General features: G+C 45.8%; 1 protein-coding gene and 1 long non-coding RNA gene across 2 annotated transcripts; both read left to right on the top strand.

Moving 5' to 3' along the window:
• The first annotated feature begins 291 nt into the window (after nucleotides 1-291).
• On the top strand, nucleotides 292-929 carry LOC135371645 (uncharacterized). Its single transcript, XR_010415673.1, has 2 exons — nucleotides 292-336; nucleotides 769-929. It is a non-coding gene; the product is annotated as an uncharacterized LOC135371645 (long non-coding RNA).
• A 1,647-nt stretch (nucleotides 930-2,576) lies between these two features.
• Nucleotides 2,577-4,520, top strand: LOC135388254 (uncharacterized). Its single transcript, XM_064617682.1, has 4 exons — nucleotides 2,577-2,645; nucleotides 2,801-3,075; nucleotides 3,184-3,451; nucleotides 3,792-4,520. The coding sequence occupies exons 1-4, from the start codon at nucleotides 2,577-2,579 to the stop codon at nucleotides 4,518-4,520; spliced, it is 1,341 nt and encodes a 446-aa protein (XP_064473752.1).
• Nucleotides 4,521-14,447: the final 9,927 nt, after the last annotated feature.

Here is a 14,447-nt window from a genome sequence, read left to right as displayed (position 1 = left end):
GAGCGCGGTGCGCGCTGCCTTTATAGAGGTAAATGCGCGCGCGCGCAAAGAAACGAAACTGAAACTCAAAAGCGACCCGTCGCCACTACGAGCGCGCGCGCGCGCGCAGCGGAGAGCCGAAACCGAAAACACCCGCGGGCGGCGCAGAGGGAGCTGCGCGCGCGTGCATCCATAGCTGCCGCGGCGCGTCGCCTCACTCAGTTTCTCTCGGGCTGTCGCGGAAGACGGACGTGCGCTCCGCGCGCTCGCTCAGTTTCTGGCTGGCTCTCGTAGAGAGCAAACGTGTGTTCTCCGCGCTCGCTCAGTTTCTGCCTGGAAGTTGCCGCGGGGGAAAAGGTGAGTGATTTGACGCGCTCCTTTTCTCGTATGTTTGCCGTGTTTAGCGGTGACCGCGCTCGTGCTAAGCCTTTTCTCGCATGTTTAGCGATGTGTGGTTCCCGCCTTGTGTTAGCTGCGTAGTGTTGAGGTTAGGCCTAAGCGATCGCCCCCCCGTAAGCCTTTTCTTGCATGTTTAGACTTGTTTTGCGGTGAGCAAGCCTGTTGACGCATGTTTAGCGATGTGTGGTTCCCGCCTTGTGTTAGCTGCGTAGTGTTGTGGTTAGGCCTAAGCGATCGTCCCCGTAAGCCTTTTTCCCCGATGTGCACTGTTTTCTCCGTGCTGTTTTAGCAGTAGCGGTTAGACCTTTTCTCTCGCATGCCTAGACTTGTTTAGCAGTGCTGCAATTTTTACCTGCTGCTAGTATCTTGTTCTCTGTCTTTCTCCTCTAGAGCTATGATGGTGGCGCCATCTGGTGTGATGCCTTGCAACTAAGTGGCCACCTGTCGTCGATCTCTGCAACTACCCGACGTCAACAAGCGCTGGTCACCCCGGAGCCGTTTCTTCGCCGCGGCATCGTTGATTTTCGAATAAATTGTTTCTCTCCACTCTATTTCTATCTTTTTATTTTATTTTCTACCTATTTTTTTTATTTTTTATCAGCTCAAGTAGCCGGCAACTCACACAGTGGTCTGGACGTGTCTTAGATGGTCCCCAATTAGTGTAATGACTCTCTGGAGGGTCCTGATTAATGTGGGGGTACCAATTAGCTCTAATTGCTAATTAATGGCGTCCAGGCGACTGTGTGACTTGCCTGCTTCTTGAGCTGATCCCATACTACTTGTGGGATATTCAATCAGTCCTTACAGGGCACGCACTGCCGCGGCAACAGCAAGGGGGCATGGCTGATTAACCGGCTATAAAAACGGGATCTCGATAAGCAGCGGCTCTGGAGAACTGTCTGGTCTTCCAGCAAAGGTATAGAATAAATCTTCTATGTTTGATTGAATCTTCGACGTGGTGCTTCTTCCTTCGCGCGCGGAACGGACGGACTGACACCCCTGGGTTGTGGGAACTTAGGTTTCCAGAAGCTGCATGTGATGAATGTCTATAGCTAGCATGCGATGTCCGGGTGCGTTGTCTGTCGCCTCCTTATGGGTGGCAAAGCCGTAAGCCTCTTCCAATATAGTAGATGCGATGGGGACAAAGCCAGTGCATCGTTTTCATATTCTGATAACTGGGTCAATGGTCCGGGATTCACAATTGCTTCGATTTATGCCAACACTGTCTGCAGTTGCTGGAAATCCAGCTTACTTCGACGTAATGTCCTCCTTAAGGACTCTTTTACTGAGCGCATCATTCGCTCCCGGAAGCGTATTTCGAAACCCTGACCGATACAGAAGAGCGGCGGCGACGGCGGCAGAAAACCCCGAAAACCCGATGCGTTTGCTGTACGGACGCCGACGCCGACTATTGGTAAATTTGTGCGTATCGGCCACAGGGCAGGGCGGAGGGTGGTGAAATGTGCTGGAGAACAAGGTTAGGTTGGAACACACACGTAATTTTGAAGTTCTTTATATGTGTTTGGATTACAAGCAAGGGTGGGTCAAATTTCAGTACCCCTTGGACTGTATTTGAGACGGAACGTTAGGAAACCCAGACAGACATTCGGATAATGTGTTACGACATATAAACCAAGAGGGCAACAACTGTTAATTTGAACGTTCGGAAACTGTCACACAAGGAACGGTATGTTCAGTCGCACTGTTAATGTCAATGCCGTTTTTTCCCTGTCTGATTTAGTATGTGCCTCCACCCACATTCGAAGCACATCAAAGCGTCGAAACAGTTGTCATTTAGGAGCCTTCACTGATAATCCATATACTGCGAGTAAACAGGGTGCGTAGAATTGATCCACTGTACTGAACTGTCAATACGCTGTGTCATGTTATGTGTTGCTGTAGAGTGTGTAATGCCAAGGCTGAGACATACAGTGGAGGCAGGAACACAAACAGGCTATCTGCATTTCAATGCAAAAGTGAAGACCATGTTGTACTTATTATATCTCCATACAGATAATAATGTTGCGGTGGATAAAGAGAAGGCTATTGGGCCGGGCATGGACACATGCGCTGGTGCAAGGAGAATTGTGTCTGACGGGTTTGGACAGAACGGACTTCGAACCCGCCCTGCGAGCTTGTAACAATTGGTGTCAGAAGTGGGATCAGAAGTCAGAAACGCCCAGCGATTTAATTCCGCAATGCCTCCACGTCGACGTTTGCAGCCTCCTCCTGACGTTGCTCCAGCGGAGTGTTCGTCCGGTGACTCGGTATTTGTCACGCTGGATCAATTACGGACTCTACTTCAGGAGAACTCGCGCAGCCTGAGAGAGCGAATGCGGACGGAGTTTTCTGACACGGCACGTCAGCCTGAAGAGCCTTCCCGTGATGAGATTCATCTACCACCGTCGTTTCCGTTGGGCAGTGCGAGTGCACGCGTTGGAAATCTCCTGGAACCCTGGGCCTGGGTCGTCTTCCAACGAGGTCTGCTGTCACCGCAAAGCCGGATAAATTCAATGGTGATATCCCGTGGAGCAGTTGTTTGGCGCAGTTCGAGGCAGTGGCAGGTGCTAATGAGTGGTCAGACGAACAGAAGGCATGTCACCTTGTCTCACCTCTGCGAGGGTCTGCACTCTCGGTGCTCCAGGCTCTGCCCGACCCCGAGAGGCGGAGCTTCACGCACTTGACGGCGGCCCTCGAGTAACGTTTCGGAGATCGTCACCAGCGAGGCCTCTTCCGTGCGCAACTGAGAAGTCGAGTCCAGCTCCCAAAGGAGTCATTGAGTGAGCTCACTTTCGACATTGACAGGAAAGTTCGAGTCGTTTTCGCCGACTGTGCCCAGGATGTCGTAGACACGGTGGCCGTAGGCTACTTCATCGACGCCACAGCCCATGTGGATGTGCAGCAAGCCGTTCGGTTATCGGGGCCCACTGGTCTGCGGGCCGCCCTAACACGAGCACTAGGAGTGGATACGGCCAAGCGTACGGCCAGAACAACGCAGGGCCTCTCCCGTCCTGTCCTAGGTGAAGCAAGAGCTCTCGCTCCAGTTTCGGACGATGACTCGCCGACATGCGAGGTAAATGCTGTGCAGCCACTCACGTGCTGGAACTGCGGCGGTGTGGGCCATCTACGACGCTCTTGGCCAAGTCCACCTTTCCGGTCACCTAACACTACGGGAAACTCGGGATTTCGCAGGAGAGGGGCCCCGTGGTCGGGAAACGCGTATTAGCTGGGCGCAGGGGGCGTCGCCCAGCTGAAGGGGTCTCTCGTCAAGCGCCCTCAACTTCAGAATTTTACATCGACGGGGGGGTGTCAACGGCAAGTCATGCCGAATGTTGCTGGACATGGGAGCTTCAATAAGCCTCATTAGCTCGTCGTTTGTAGAGACGTTGCCGAACGACGACCTGATGCTATAGACAGCCAGTGTACAAGAACTGCGAACTGTAGCCGGCGACGCTATACCGGTGGAAGGCGTCGCCGCAGTCTCTTTGACTATAGCGGGACAAGAGTCTCGACATGCCATCTACGTCGCCGATATCGTCGATCAGTGCATACTAGGATTTGACTTTATGAAAGACCATCAGTGTATTCTTGACCTCCGAGAAGGTACTCCACACTTGGGGACCCGGCAGCTAGTCCTTTCTTCGTGCACCACTACTGCACCTGACCCCAACCCCTATGTCCTGTGTCGTCGGACTGTCATGGTGCCACCGTATGCCGAAGTGATTGTTCCTGGAACGGCGCCGTCTGAGCAACTATGCAAGGTCTCCGTCGTCGAGCAGTGCTTGGAAGGCCCTCCAACCGCTGGCATCATCGTCGCTCGCAGCCTGGTTCGTCACGCGCATCCATTGGTACCAATCCGTATCCTCAACGTGACTCCCTCACCCATTGTGCTTCAGCGAGGACAACGCCTAGCGAGGTGTAGTCAGGTCGTGGAGATACACCCCACTACCGGAGAAGACAGTGCCGCAGATCCCTCCGCCTGTGGTGATTCATGTCTAGCTAGCTATATCGACGAGCTTGTCAACAGTACGGAGCCGGTGCTTTCACAGAGCCACAAACAGAAGATACGCTCCCTCTTTCTAGAGTTTCACGATGTTTTCTCGTTTGCTGCCGCTGACCTTGGCAGGACCACCGCCGCTTAGCACCGTATCGACACTGGTACCGCACGTCCCATCAAGCAGGTGCCCCGACGACTACCACTGAGTAGGCTCGGGGAAGTCGACCAGCTCATCCAAGACATGAGGAGTCAAGACGTGATCGAGCCCCCTTGTAGTCCCTGGGCATCGCCCATAGTGCTCGTCAAAAAGAAGGACGGTTCCACACGATTTTGTGTGGACTACCGGCGCCTAAATGAAGTTACGAAGGACTCTTATCCATTGCTCCGCATTGACGACACTTTACAGACGTTGGTAGGTGCGACGTGCTTCTCCACCCTGGACTTACGCAGCGGTTATTGGCAGGTTGAAGTAGCCACAGGCCGAGGACTGTGGCAACTTAAACTTATGCCATTCGGCTTATGCAATGCGCCTGCGACGTTCCAACGACTTATGGAAACGGTCTTGTCTGGGCTACCTCCTGAGGTCTGCTTGGTATATATTGACGACATCATCGTACACAGCAGGACATTGAATGAGCACATAGATCGCTTGCGGCTGGTCTTTCACAGACTACGTACGGCTCATCTGAAGCTCAATCCTAAAAAGTGCAAGTTTCTCAAGCTTCCGTCGTCTACCTGGGACATCGTGTTTCACCAGCTGAAGTGCAAGCAGCGCATTTCGCTTATAGGAAAATTTATGTCAGTTTCATGTGATACAAGCACTAGCAAGGCTGTGCTAAAGGGAATTCCTCAAGGTTAGGACCCTAACAGAAGTCTTGTGCAAGCAGGCCCAGATACTTACCCAAAAGTGTCCAAAGTAAAATTTAAAAGTTGATATTTATTTAATTAGTGAACCTATGCAAATAAACCAATCACTGCACAACTCATCTTTAGCGATAAGAAAGCACTTCAATAGCACCAAATCTTCATGAATTATTCAGACTGGGAACCTTCACGAAAGAAGTCCGAAAGAAATGTGACGTGGACAACAAAAGCAGGAGTAACAATTAAATGGGGTGTTTACACTTTGGCAGTTTATTCCATGTAGCAGCTGCAGTTTTTGACAACAACAACAACATAGATGAATGGATGATGATGATGATGTGGGATGATGGTGCAGTTTTTGAAATCTAATCTGCAATATTGTAAATTGTGGCAAGCAGACTTCTGGTAGGACTTCTCTATACCTGACTCACATGATGTGAGGCCATATTTAGGCATGTTTGGTATCAGAGGGCTAGTGATTCTATTAGTAACCGTATTGATGACACATAACAGATCCTTCTCATTTAAAAGACGTTACTTGTAGTAATCAAAATGCATGTAAATCCTGTAAAAATATGCCTTATGAAAGAATATCAGGTGCCCTGTCTAATCCTTATGCACGAAAAGGGGGGCCGTTCCCCCAAAGCCCCCGAGATCAAAACGAAAGTCTCTTCTGTTGCATGCACCTTCCAACACCTGCATACATACATTATATCAATGTAAACAAAGGGGTTGTGTTGATAGACTTGGTGGTTATGATGTTTTGATTGTCATTACGCATGCTTGTGCTTGATCAAAAGTTGACTGCATTAAAAAGACAAAGCTTTTGTTAATAACTTTACACAACTTGTTTGTTCTTCTTTCCCCTTTCTTTCTTTCCTGGGAATAGGAAGCTGCCATAGCACAGGCTAACCTTTCCCTCGTGTTTGTTAATATAATAAACATATCCCCCTCCACACACGCACACACACACCACTATCCCTTGCTTTTACGAAAAGTTTGCTTTGTAGCCTGTATGATGGATGAGACCTGCGCTGGGTATCTGCAACCACGTATAAGACTATGCAGTATAATAATAATACATAATAATAGTATATAATTAGTTATATTAATATTAGTTTAACAATAATAGTATAATGATAAACAACAAATATAACAGAGCATGTATGGGTTTGATCATTTCGCTCAACAAAATGGTTGCTATGGCTGCGAGACATGAGCTTTATTAAACACAATTGTGTTACAACATTGTAAGTGTTTCTTCATCTCTCTTTCAGATAGTATAGCAAAGACAAGTGGTGTCTGGTCTTAGACGCAGGAAGCATGACAGTAACAAACAAACAATGTATTTTTATGCATTTGTCCTTTCTATGTGTTCCAGCCTCAGAATATCAATTGCCTCATGTTCAACTGATGCCGCTTGCGTCGATCCCGTCGTATGAATGTGTGTATGAGTGAGCCAAAATCTAAGAGTGAAAGGAGGATGAGTGAGAGAGAGTGGCTGGTTTGTCCCTTCGGATGACACACCCTCGGAAGTCGCTGGGGAGGTGTGTTAGCTTAGCTCAATTGGTAGAGCCCTGGACCGGTAATCCAGAAGATGTGGGTTCGAGTCCTACTGCTGGCTAGCCTTTTCAGTGCTTTCCATCTTTCATCAGTAATGTGGTTGCATGACAACAACTTGAAATCACTGATAGAGCAGCATAAATGCAGGCAAGCTGATGGACAAACTGCATTGTAAACAACCCCGAGCAATGGGCAAATGTTGAAGACAACACAAAAAGACTGCATCCTGTCATGTTGTTTTCAGAGTACGTCCATTGATGAGGTCTGTTTACCACAAAGCATGACCTACAATATTTGCAGAACAGTCTGTGTAAACTTCTAAAATACCTTTTTGCGGGTTTCAAAAATGATGGAGTACAAAAGCAATTGCCAAAGTTCATTAAGCGTCACATTGCTCTGCCCTGATGGCATATAAAACAAATCAGAAGGAAGCAGCATAACGAAACAAAACGAATGGACTGGCCCTGCATGCAACTTTTTCATATGGGCATAATTGCAAGACGTTGCGTAGAACACCAAATTATAGTAGACTCATTAATTCAAACCCCAGGTCATCAAACATTTTTGTTCAAATTGTCATAAATTACTCCAAATATCTGTTGCAGCTCACATTTTTTAGCCTTTCCTCTAAACAAGTGCTGTTATGAGTGGGGACACAAAACAGCAGGCTTAATAATAAATAAAAATAAAATAATAAAAATTAATTATAAAATAAGGTTAATTAATAATAAAAAGCAGACAAGTTAATAACTGCATAGATATTCAAAAGAAGCATGTCAGTGGTTACTAGCTTAACACGTCAGTCCTCAAAACTAAATGTCTGATGTCAGCCCACACAGTAAGGGTGGCTTCCTTAGGAGACAGGCATCTGGAGGTGAGCATTATGTTCAAAGGAGGGTGTCTCAGAGGTGGCGTCAACAACATGCGGAAGCTATCCTGTGCCAGTAGGAAGGTTTCACAAGGGAATGCAAAATGTTGATTAGGCAAAAATGACATTCAGTTAATAAGCTTTTCAATACACTGAAAACTGTGGGCTAAACATGGAAGTGACGTGAAGTTTGTCTAAAGTACGCAAAAGTATGAATTATCGTAGCTCGAGGTAATGTGAGAACAACTACATTAAAATGTAGCAGCTACCAGACAAGTTGTTGTCGGTTGTTTGAGGTCTATCTTATCAACTGCCGTGAACTTGCCTGGGCTATGCTTGTCTGGCATTAGCACCAGTCATCATAAAACGCAATATATTTACTCTTTCTTGTGCAACGATGGACCGCTTAAAGACATGTCCTGAAGCTCACTAACACAACTATTACCTGATAGCCATAGTACTGTACATGTTCATCGCATTGCCCTTGGGGGTTTGTTTTTCTTTTTGTTTGCCTTTTTTTGCTGGAATAGCAACCCGCCATGGCGCAAACTAGCCTTTCCCTCCTATTTTTTCTTATATAATGAAGATATCCCCCCCCCCTGGTGACCTTATACGACTAACCAATAGATATATTTGTGTTGTTGAGGCTGTGCGTTCTTCGAGTTTCCTCCTACAATCTGAACGTCATACCACTGAGTGGGACCAGAATTCATCAAAACCATGCTCTTAAGCACAGTAAAATCAACACTTTAAAAAAATATCATCATTTTAAAGCATCCTGGCAGGTGTTTACATAGCCTATAGGAAAACCAAAAAGTTATAACTCTAGCGACATGGTGCTACCATAATTGATATGTTGTTTGTGCGCAGCAAACTGAAATATTAAAAGGCCATTATTAGCGGCAAAACACGGGGAATACAGTTGTAATGTTTTTGTACTACACGGAATTACGGACTTCGCTGATGCCGTCCAACTGCAACGACATGCATGAAGGCCAAGCAAGTAATTTATCCTGCAACATGTGGGGGTTTCGTGGAAACGACATTGCTGCGCGACATTGCAGTGTTACCAGTATTACTCTAGTGACATGAATAAATAATCTCTCTTGTTTGCTTGTAACGAAAAAGAGGAGAAACTGAACTTGTCGCCCGACTTGTTCTGCTCCTCCTAACATAAATTCTCATCCTCCCCCCACTCCCTAAAAATACTGCTCATGTGCTCTGCTCGCAAGTTTGCTATTCACTATGCACATGTTCGTTATTCAGAAGTCCACTAGTCATATGTTCACTAGGAGTTCACTATCCACATATTCACTAGAAGTCCACTATTCAGAATTATCCCAGGATCATGCACAGAGAATCCTAAAAGGTTGTATGCATCCCACGGCTCTGAACAAATTTCACAAGTGCCGCCAAGGCAGCATCCCTCGTGTTCGGTGCCCAAAGTCCCAACACCTTCACTATATTGAAGACACTGCTGTCTAGTCGAGCCCTTTTTGTTTTATAACCTGGCAGTGCACGTTACTGTTTTACAGAGCTGCAGTGCCTTTGCATTTGTGAGCAACATGTTGTACTTAAAGCTTAATTTAGGCATGTGATGGTGTGAGTATGATCAAGATTGGGTCAAGTAGGTGCAAACACTGGCATTGGATTTTTTTTAAGTTAACCCACTCCCTTGCCTTGATCAGTAAACATGTGAACCTAGGCATCTTCCCATCATGGTTTGATAAGTTAAGTAGTTTCTACGTTTGCTATATACCCCCTTGTAGAAACCATTGTATGACAGCTTTCCTAAATAATAAAAACAAGAGCAACGTGTCATGTGTTAGTTGACAAAACAGAGGGCTCCCAGTATTACTCAACCAGCAGTGGCCCCCGCCAAACATCAAAATCAAGTTGTAGGCATCGCATGACCATGTCAATACATCTTGTCACTCTTCCTAACCAAATTAACTTAGACATGTTTTTCTGGAGCTACAATTCAAGTTATGATTGGTAATGATCAATGGTTGTCTCCAATGAACAATTCCGTGGTGAATCTGGTATGTGCATGAGGTATTGCATAAACAGGTGACGGGTGAAACTGACGATCTTTAGTCCTGAGATGATAACCACTTTTGTCTCTTTGTGCACTACCATCACAGTCATGAGCAGAGATGAGAGTTGACCATGAGACACAGAGACCATCATAGCCATGGGATACAGAGTGAAAACTAAAATAAGAGAATATAATTTACACCACAAATGGCGATTTCAATATTCCTCATGGAACGTGCAATGTGGGCATTTGCTAAGTCACAAAGTTACCAAAGTAATGTATTGCTGAGCTGCGTAGTAATGAACTAACCTACAACAAGGAACGTAACTAATACTTGAGTTCAGTTCTAGCACTTCAAATGAGGAAACAAACATTTCAGGAATAAATGTCTGACAAAATTGGTCAGTTCTGGTTGGGTGATATCAAGTGAGACACAAGTAGCTATACCTAAATGTTCCAACTTGTCAAAGCAATTCTTCTTTCTCCAGAAAACAATCTGAATGCCATTCCTCATCATAAGATGACTACTGCAGTGATACTGACTTCATTATTGTTTTTGCTTTTACTGGTGGCTCTGGTAGAAGTATGCTTTTCATTCGGTTTAGTCTTGCTATTTTGGTGCACTTGCTCTCTTAAGGTATGCATGTGTATATTATGCATAATCTTTCTTCACGTTCAGGCCACAGTTCCCTGTTAGCAGTCAGAAACACTGAATAAAAGACAGAATATAGCAATATAAAAACCTGCGTACATTCTTTGTCATACTGTGTACATTTATCCACAACATTTAGTAATGAAAGGCAAGTGTACTTGACTTTTTGCCAACATGAAACCACAAAAGTAAGCTGTATCAACACTATGGTCATAAAAGCTTATACATATTGGTCAGAAAGATATATGAAGTGCACTGAAATGCACCATAAATACAGCCTGATTACGTGTTACACCCGATTCCGCCCCAGAGTCTGAAGAGTTCGTGTTAAACCAGGTATCGCCCTGAATTCAATCACGTTTCAATCATGAACTAAACTGGGTGCACATTATTTGAATTTGACGCTCAAGACCACTACATGCAACTTTCTCTGCGAGAGAAAAAGAGACAAAAGCAACATAATCTGAAAACGTCAGAACTATAGTCACTATTAATGACTCTAGTAAGAACCACACAAACAGTCTTTGTGCACGCGCAACGCACTTCAGTACGGCGCCTTTGCTTTTGCAGATTCACTACGAACTTCTCTACACGCAGCAAGGACCTATTTTCTGTCCCACTTTTACATTCGAACATTTTCAACTTCCATGCCGTGTATTAATGCCAACGACCACCCAAGTAGCAGCACAACATCGCTCACATACACTGAAAAGACCGGCTCTCTGCGGAATCACGCTTTCAAACACAAGGAGCATAAATGTTGGAAGAACTTGCGCGTTACTTAACGCGTAATCTGAAGGCACGCCAACCAGCAAGCAAAATTTATCTGTTTCTTTTCACTCATCCAGCCCCCCCCCCCCCCTCATCTGTCCCAGCACCACAAAACGTAACACCGCCTACAGCCGCCATCATGTCAGCAGCGTCTTTCGCCAACGCGACGCATCAGGTTTTCAGGGTTTTCTGCCGCCGCCGCCGCCGCTCTTCTGTATCGGTCAGTGTTTCGAAAGCTATCCAAAATTATCTTTTCATCGCCCCTTGTCAATTAATTAGAGATAATTAATTTTCTTAACTTTTTACTTATCGGTTTTAGCTCTCAGATGTAAATGAGGATGTTGTAGTACATGTCGAAAAAGACGGAACTGAAGTGGTTCAAGGTTGTTATGGCTTGTGGTTTTGTTTTTCCCGGGTTTAAAAATTGGTTTCAGAAGCCGCGCGCACCACAGAGCGCTCCCCATAATTCTTCGCCCGCGCCCAAAGATTGCAGTACACTCTGATAGGTGTGGCGTGAAACAGGTGAAATATCTTCCTGTAGTGTGACATGGCCCATGGATAGTGCCCAAGCGCTAATCTCGTGGTCAATGGACGCCGGAGGGCGCTGGAATCTTCGCGCGCGGGTGCGGGGTTGTGGGCAGCGATCTGCGGTGCGCCCGGCATCTGAAACCAAATTTATTTATTTATATTTTTATTTATTTTTTTGCTTCGCAGTCAAAAATTTCAGTGACGTTCACCGTGCTTGATGCAACCGGAAACCCAAGTAACGAAAAGTTCGCAAAAATTAAATGTACAAAAAAAGCGGATTGAGCGAAAACAGTCTGCGACATGTTCGGTTTCCGCCTGGGGCCGGCGGCGCCAAAAGGAAATTGGGAAAGATGCAGATCTAATGACAGCCAGTCGGGAATGCTCTAATTGTTGTGGCGATGGAGTGTATCGATGCAAAGACCGAGAATTAGCCGAGGCAGGCCACAAACATGGACGACGCAAACACGTAAGCCTGCAACGCCCAAGAATCAATTGAAATCAAGAATCTCAGGAAATAGGTGCTGACTCCAGGATTCGAACCTAGAGCAACTAATTTCCGGTCGGGGGATGGCACCGTTACACCAAGCCAGCAGAATTATCTCCTGTGTTTTATAGCGCCTCAACTAGGACAACCAATCACGCTCTTCCCATTCTCTCACATATTTCTCTCTCACTCACTCGCTCACTCATTCATTCAAGCATGCTATCAGACACCAGTGCCTTCTATTAAAAGGGAGTCTCACCATGAAGAGGAGCCTAAAAAAGAGGCTCGTCATGTCAATCAAAGTTGGGCGCATTTCATTGGTGTTTTCCATGCCGCCATGACACCAGTGTTTCTCAGAAATGGAGGATAGTGCTTGCAACGGCGAAGCGCACATTTCGTGACATTTTTTATGAACTACCCTAATTTCATACCGTGTGTATATATACTAATATATCGATCTGTAAAATCGGCTTCGACTTTCTGTCCGCCACCATTATTTACGCTAAAACGAGATGTTTCGGTGCTAATGTTAGGCCTAGTTAAGACCGTGATCCCCAGCAAATAACGAGAGAAATGCCCCTAATGCGTAAGATGTTGCATCATAATCGAATTTTATTTATAGATTCATCTTTCTGTCTTTCTGATTCCATCTATTTACGTGACCTGATTTAAAAGTTCATACCGGCAACCGTGTGTGACGAAGAAACGGCTCTGTCTCTCTCCAGCAACTATTTTTGCCGTTCAGAGTCTTCCCAACATGACGCTCCCCATGCAAATGGCGTCGATAGAAGTGGGCACAAAATTCGTCGTTTTGTTGTGTCACCAGTCAGTGATGGGCAGTACTTGAAGTACTAAGTACTCAAGTACTACTTTAAGTACATTTCTGTGTACTTGTATTTTACTTTAAGTACATTTTAAATCGTGTGCTTTGTACCGTTCTCCAAGTACTTTTTCCCGAGTACTTTCCCATCAAGTACTCAAGTACCAAACCTTGGATTCCAGACAAAAAAATCACAAAATAGTATCAAAAATGCATCCCACTAAAAGCGCTACAATGACCATAAGAGTAGTAATGTTAAAACCCAAGATTTGCACAGAAAATCCACAGCAAGTATTGCACTTTTTACTTTAAATTATTTTAAAATTACTTTAAAATTTTTAAAAAATTTAAATTTTTAAAATTTTTAAATTGGGCAAAATCTGACTCAGTGCAATACTTGTCGTGGATTTTCTATGTAAAACTCGGCTTGTAGGAAATAAAAAACTAGATAGAAAGGAAGCAGACAGTGGGAAATGATTTATTTGGAAATCAACGATGCCATCTTGAAGAAATCATGCCGGTGCGGGCGACTGGAGCACGACGGTTGCAGAGGCAGGTGGCACGCTAGTTCCAAGCCATCACACCAGATGGCGCCAGCATCGTAGCTCTATACGAGAAACACAGAGAACAAGAAAGTACTAGCGACACGTAAAAATGGCAACACTGCTCGACAAGTCTAACCATGCCAGAACGCGGGGAAAAGGCCTAACCGCTACTGCTAAACAGCACGGAGAAAACACTACACATCGGGGGAAAAGGCTTAAGGCAATCGACAAGGCCTAACCACAGCATCACAACACTACGCGGCTAACACATGGCGTGAACCACTAGCCACACGATGGTAAACATGCGTCAACAGGCTTGGACACCGCTAAACAAGTCTAAACATTCGCGTACGGCGAGAAAAGGCTTAACACGAGCACGGTAAAACAACGCGCGCACATCGGTAAATCACTCACCTTTTTCCCTGCTGTGACGGAGCGTCCGCTCTCGTCGAGAGCCAGGGATCAAGTGACGACGGAGCGACCGGTCGCACGTCTTCTCCCTACGAGAGCCAGAGCTGGACTGACTGAGGCGACGCCAGGCTCCCACAGCTCCCCATAGAGCCCATAGTTTGAGATAATTCAGGCAACACTGGACATGCAACCAATGAAAATTAACTATGATGCCTACCTTTCGGCCAATCAAGAGTCTCTCAGTTTGGCTCGCCTTTCGGCCCGGTACTGGCCAGTACTGGCTACCATCGGCTTTAACTTTTACTGGTTTTCATGCCCGACGCTTGTTATTCCGTATTCCAGAACTACTAGGCAAATTTTTGACAAAATACACATTTATTTGAAACATCGTATTGATTCAATTGTCTGACACAAATATTCACCGTGCCTACAGAGTCCAAATCGTTGCGTTCGTTGACCAAGTTCGAACTCGAAAAACACACACACACTCTACTCCCAGAAGTGAGGGACGCTCACACGAGTGCATGC

The sequence above is a fragment of the Ornithodoros turicata genome, chromosome 1, assembly GCF_037126465.1.
Source record: "Ornithodoros turicata isolate Travis chromosome 1, ASM3712646v1, whole genome shotgun sequence".
Lineage (NCBI taxonomy): Eukaryota > Metazoa > Arthropoda > Arachnida > Ixodida > Argasidae > Ornithodoros > Ornithodoros turicata.
Note: the sequence above shows the minus strand (reverse complement) of the source record. Positions and strands in the feature narration are given on the sequence as shown.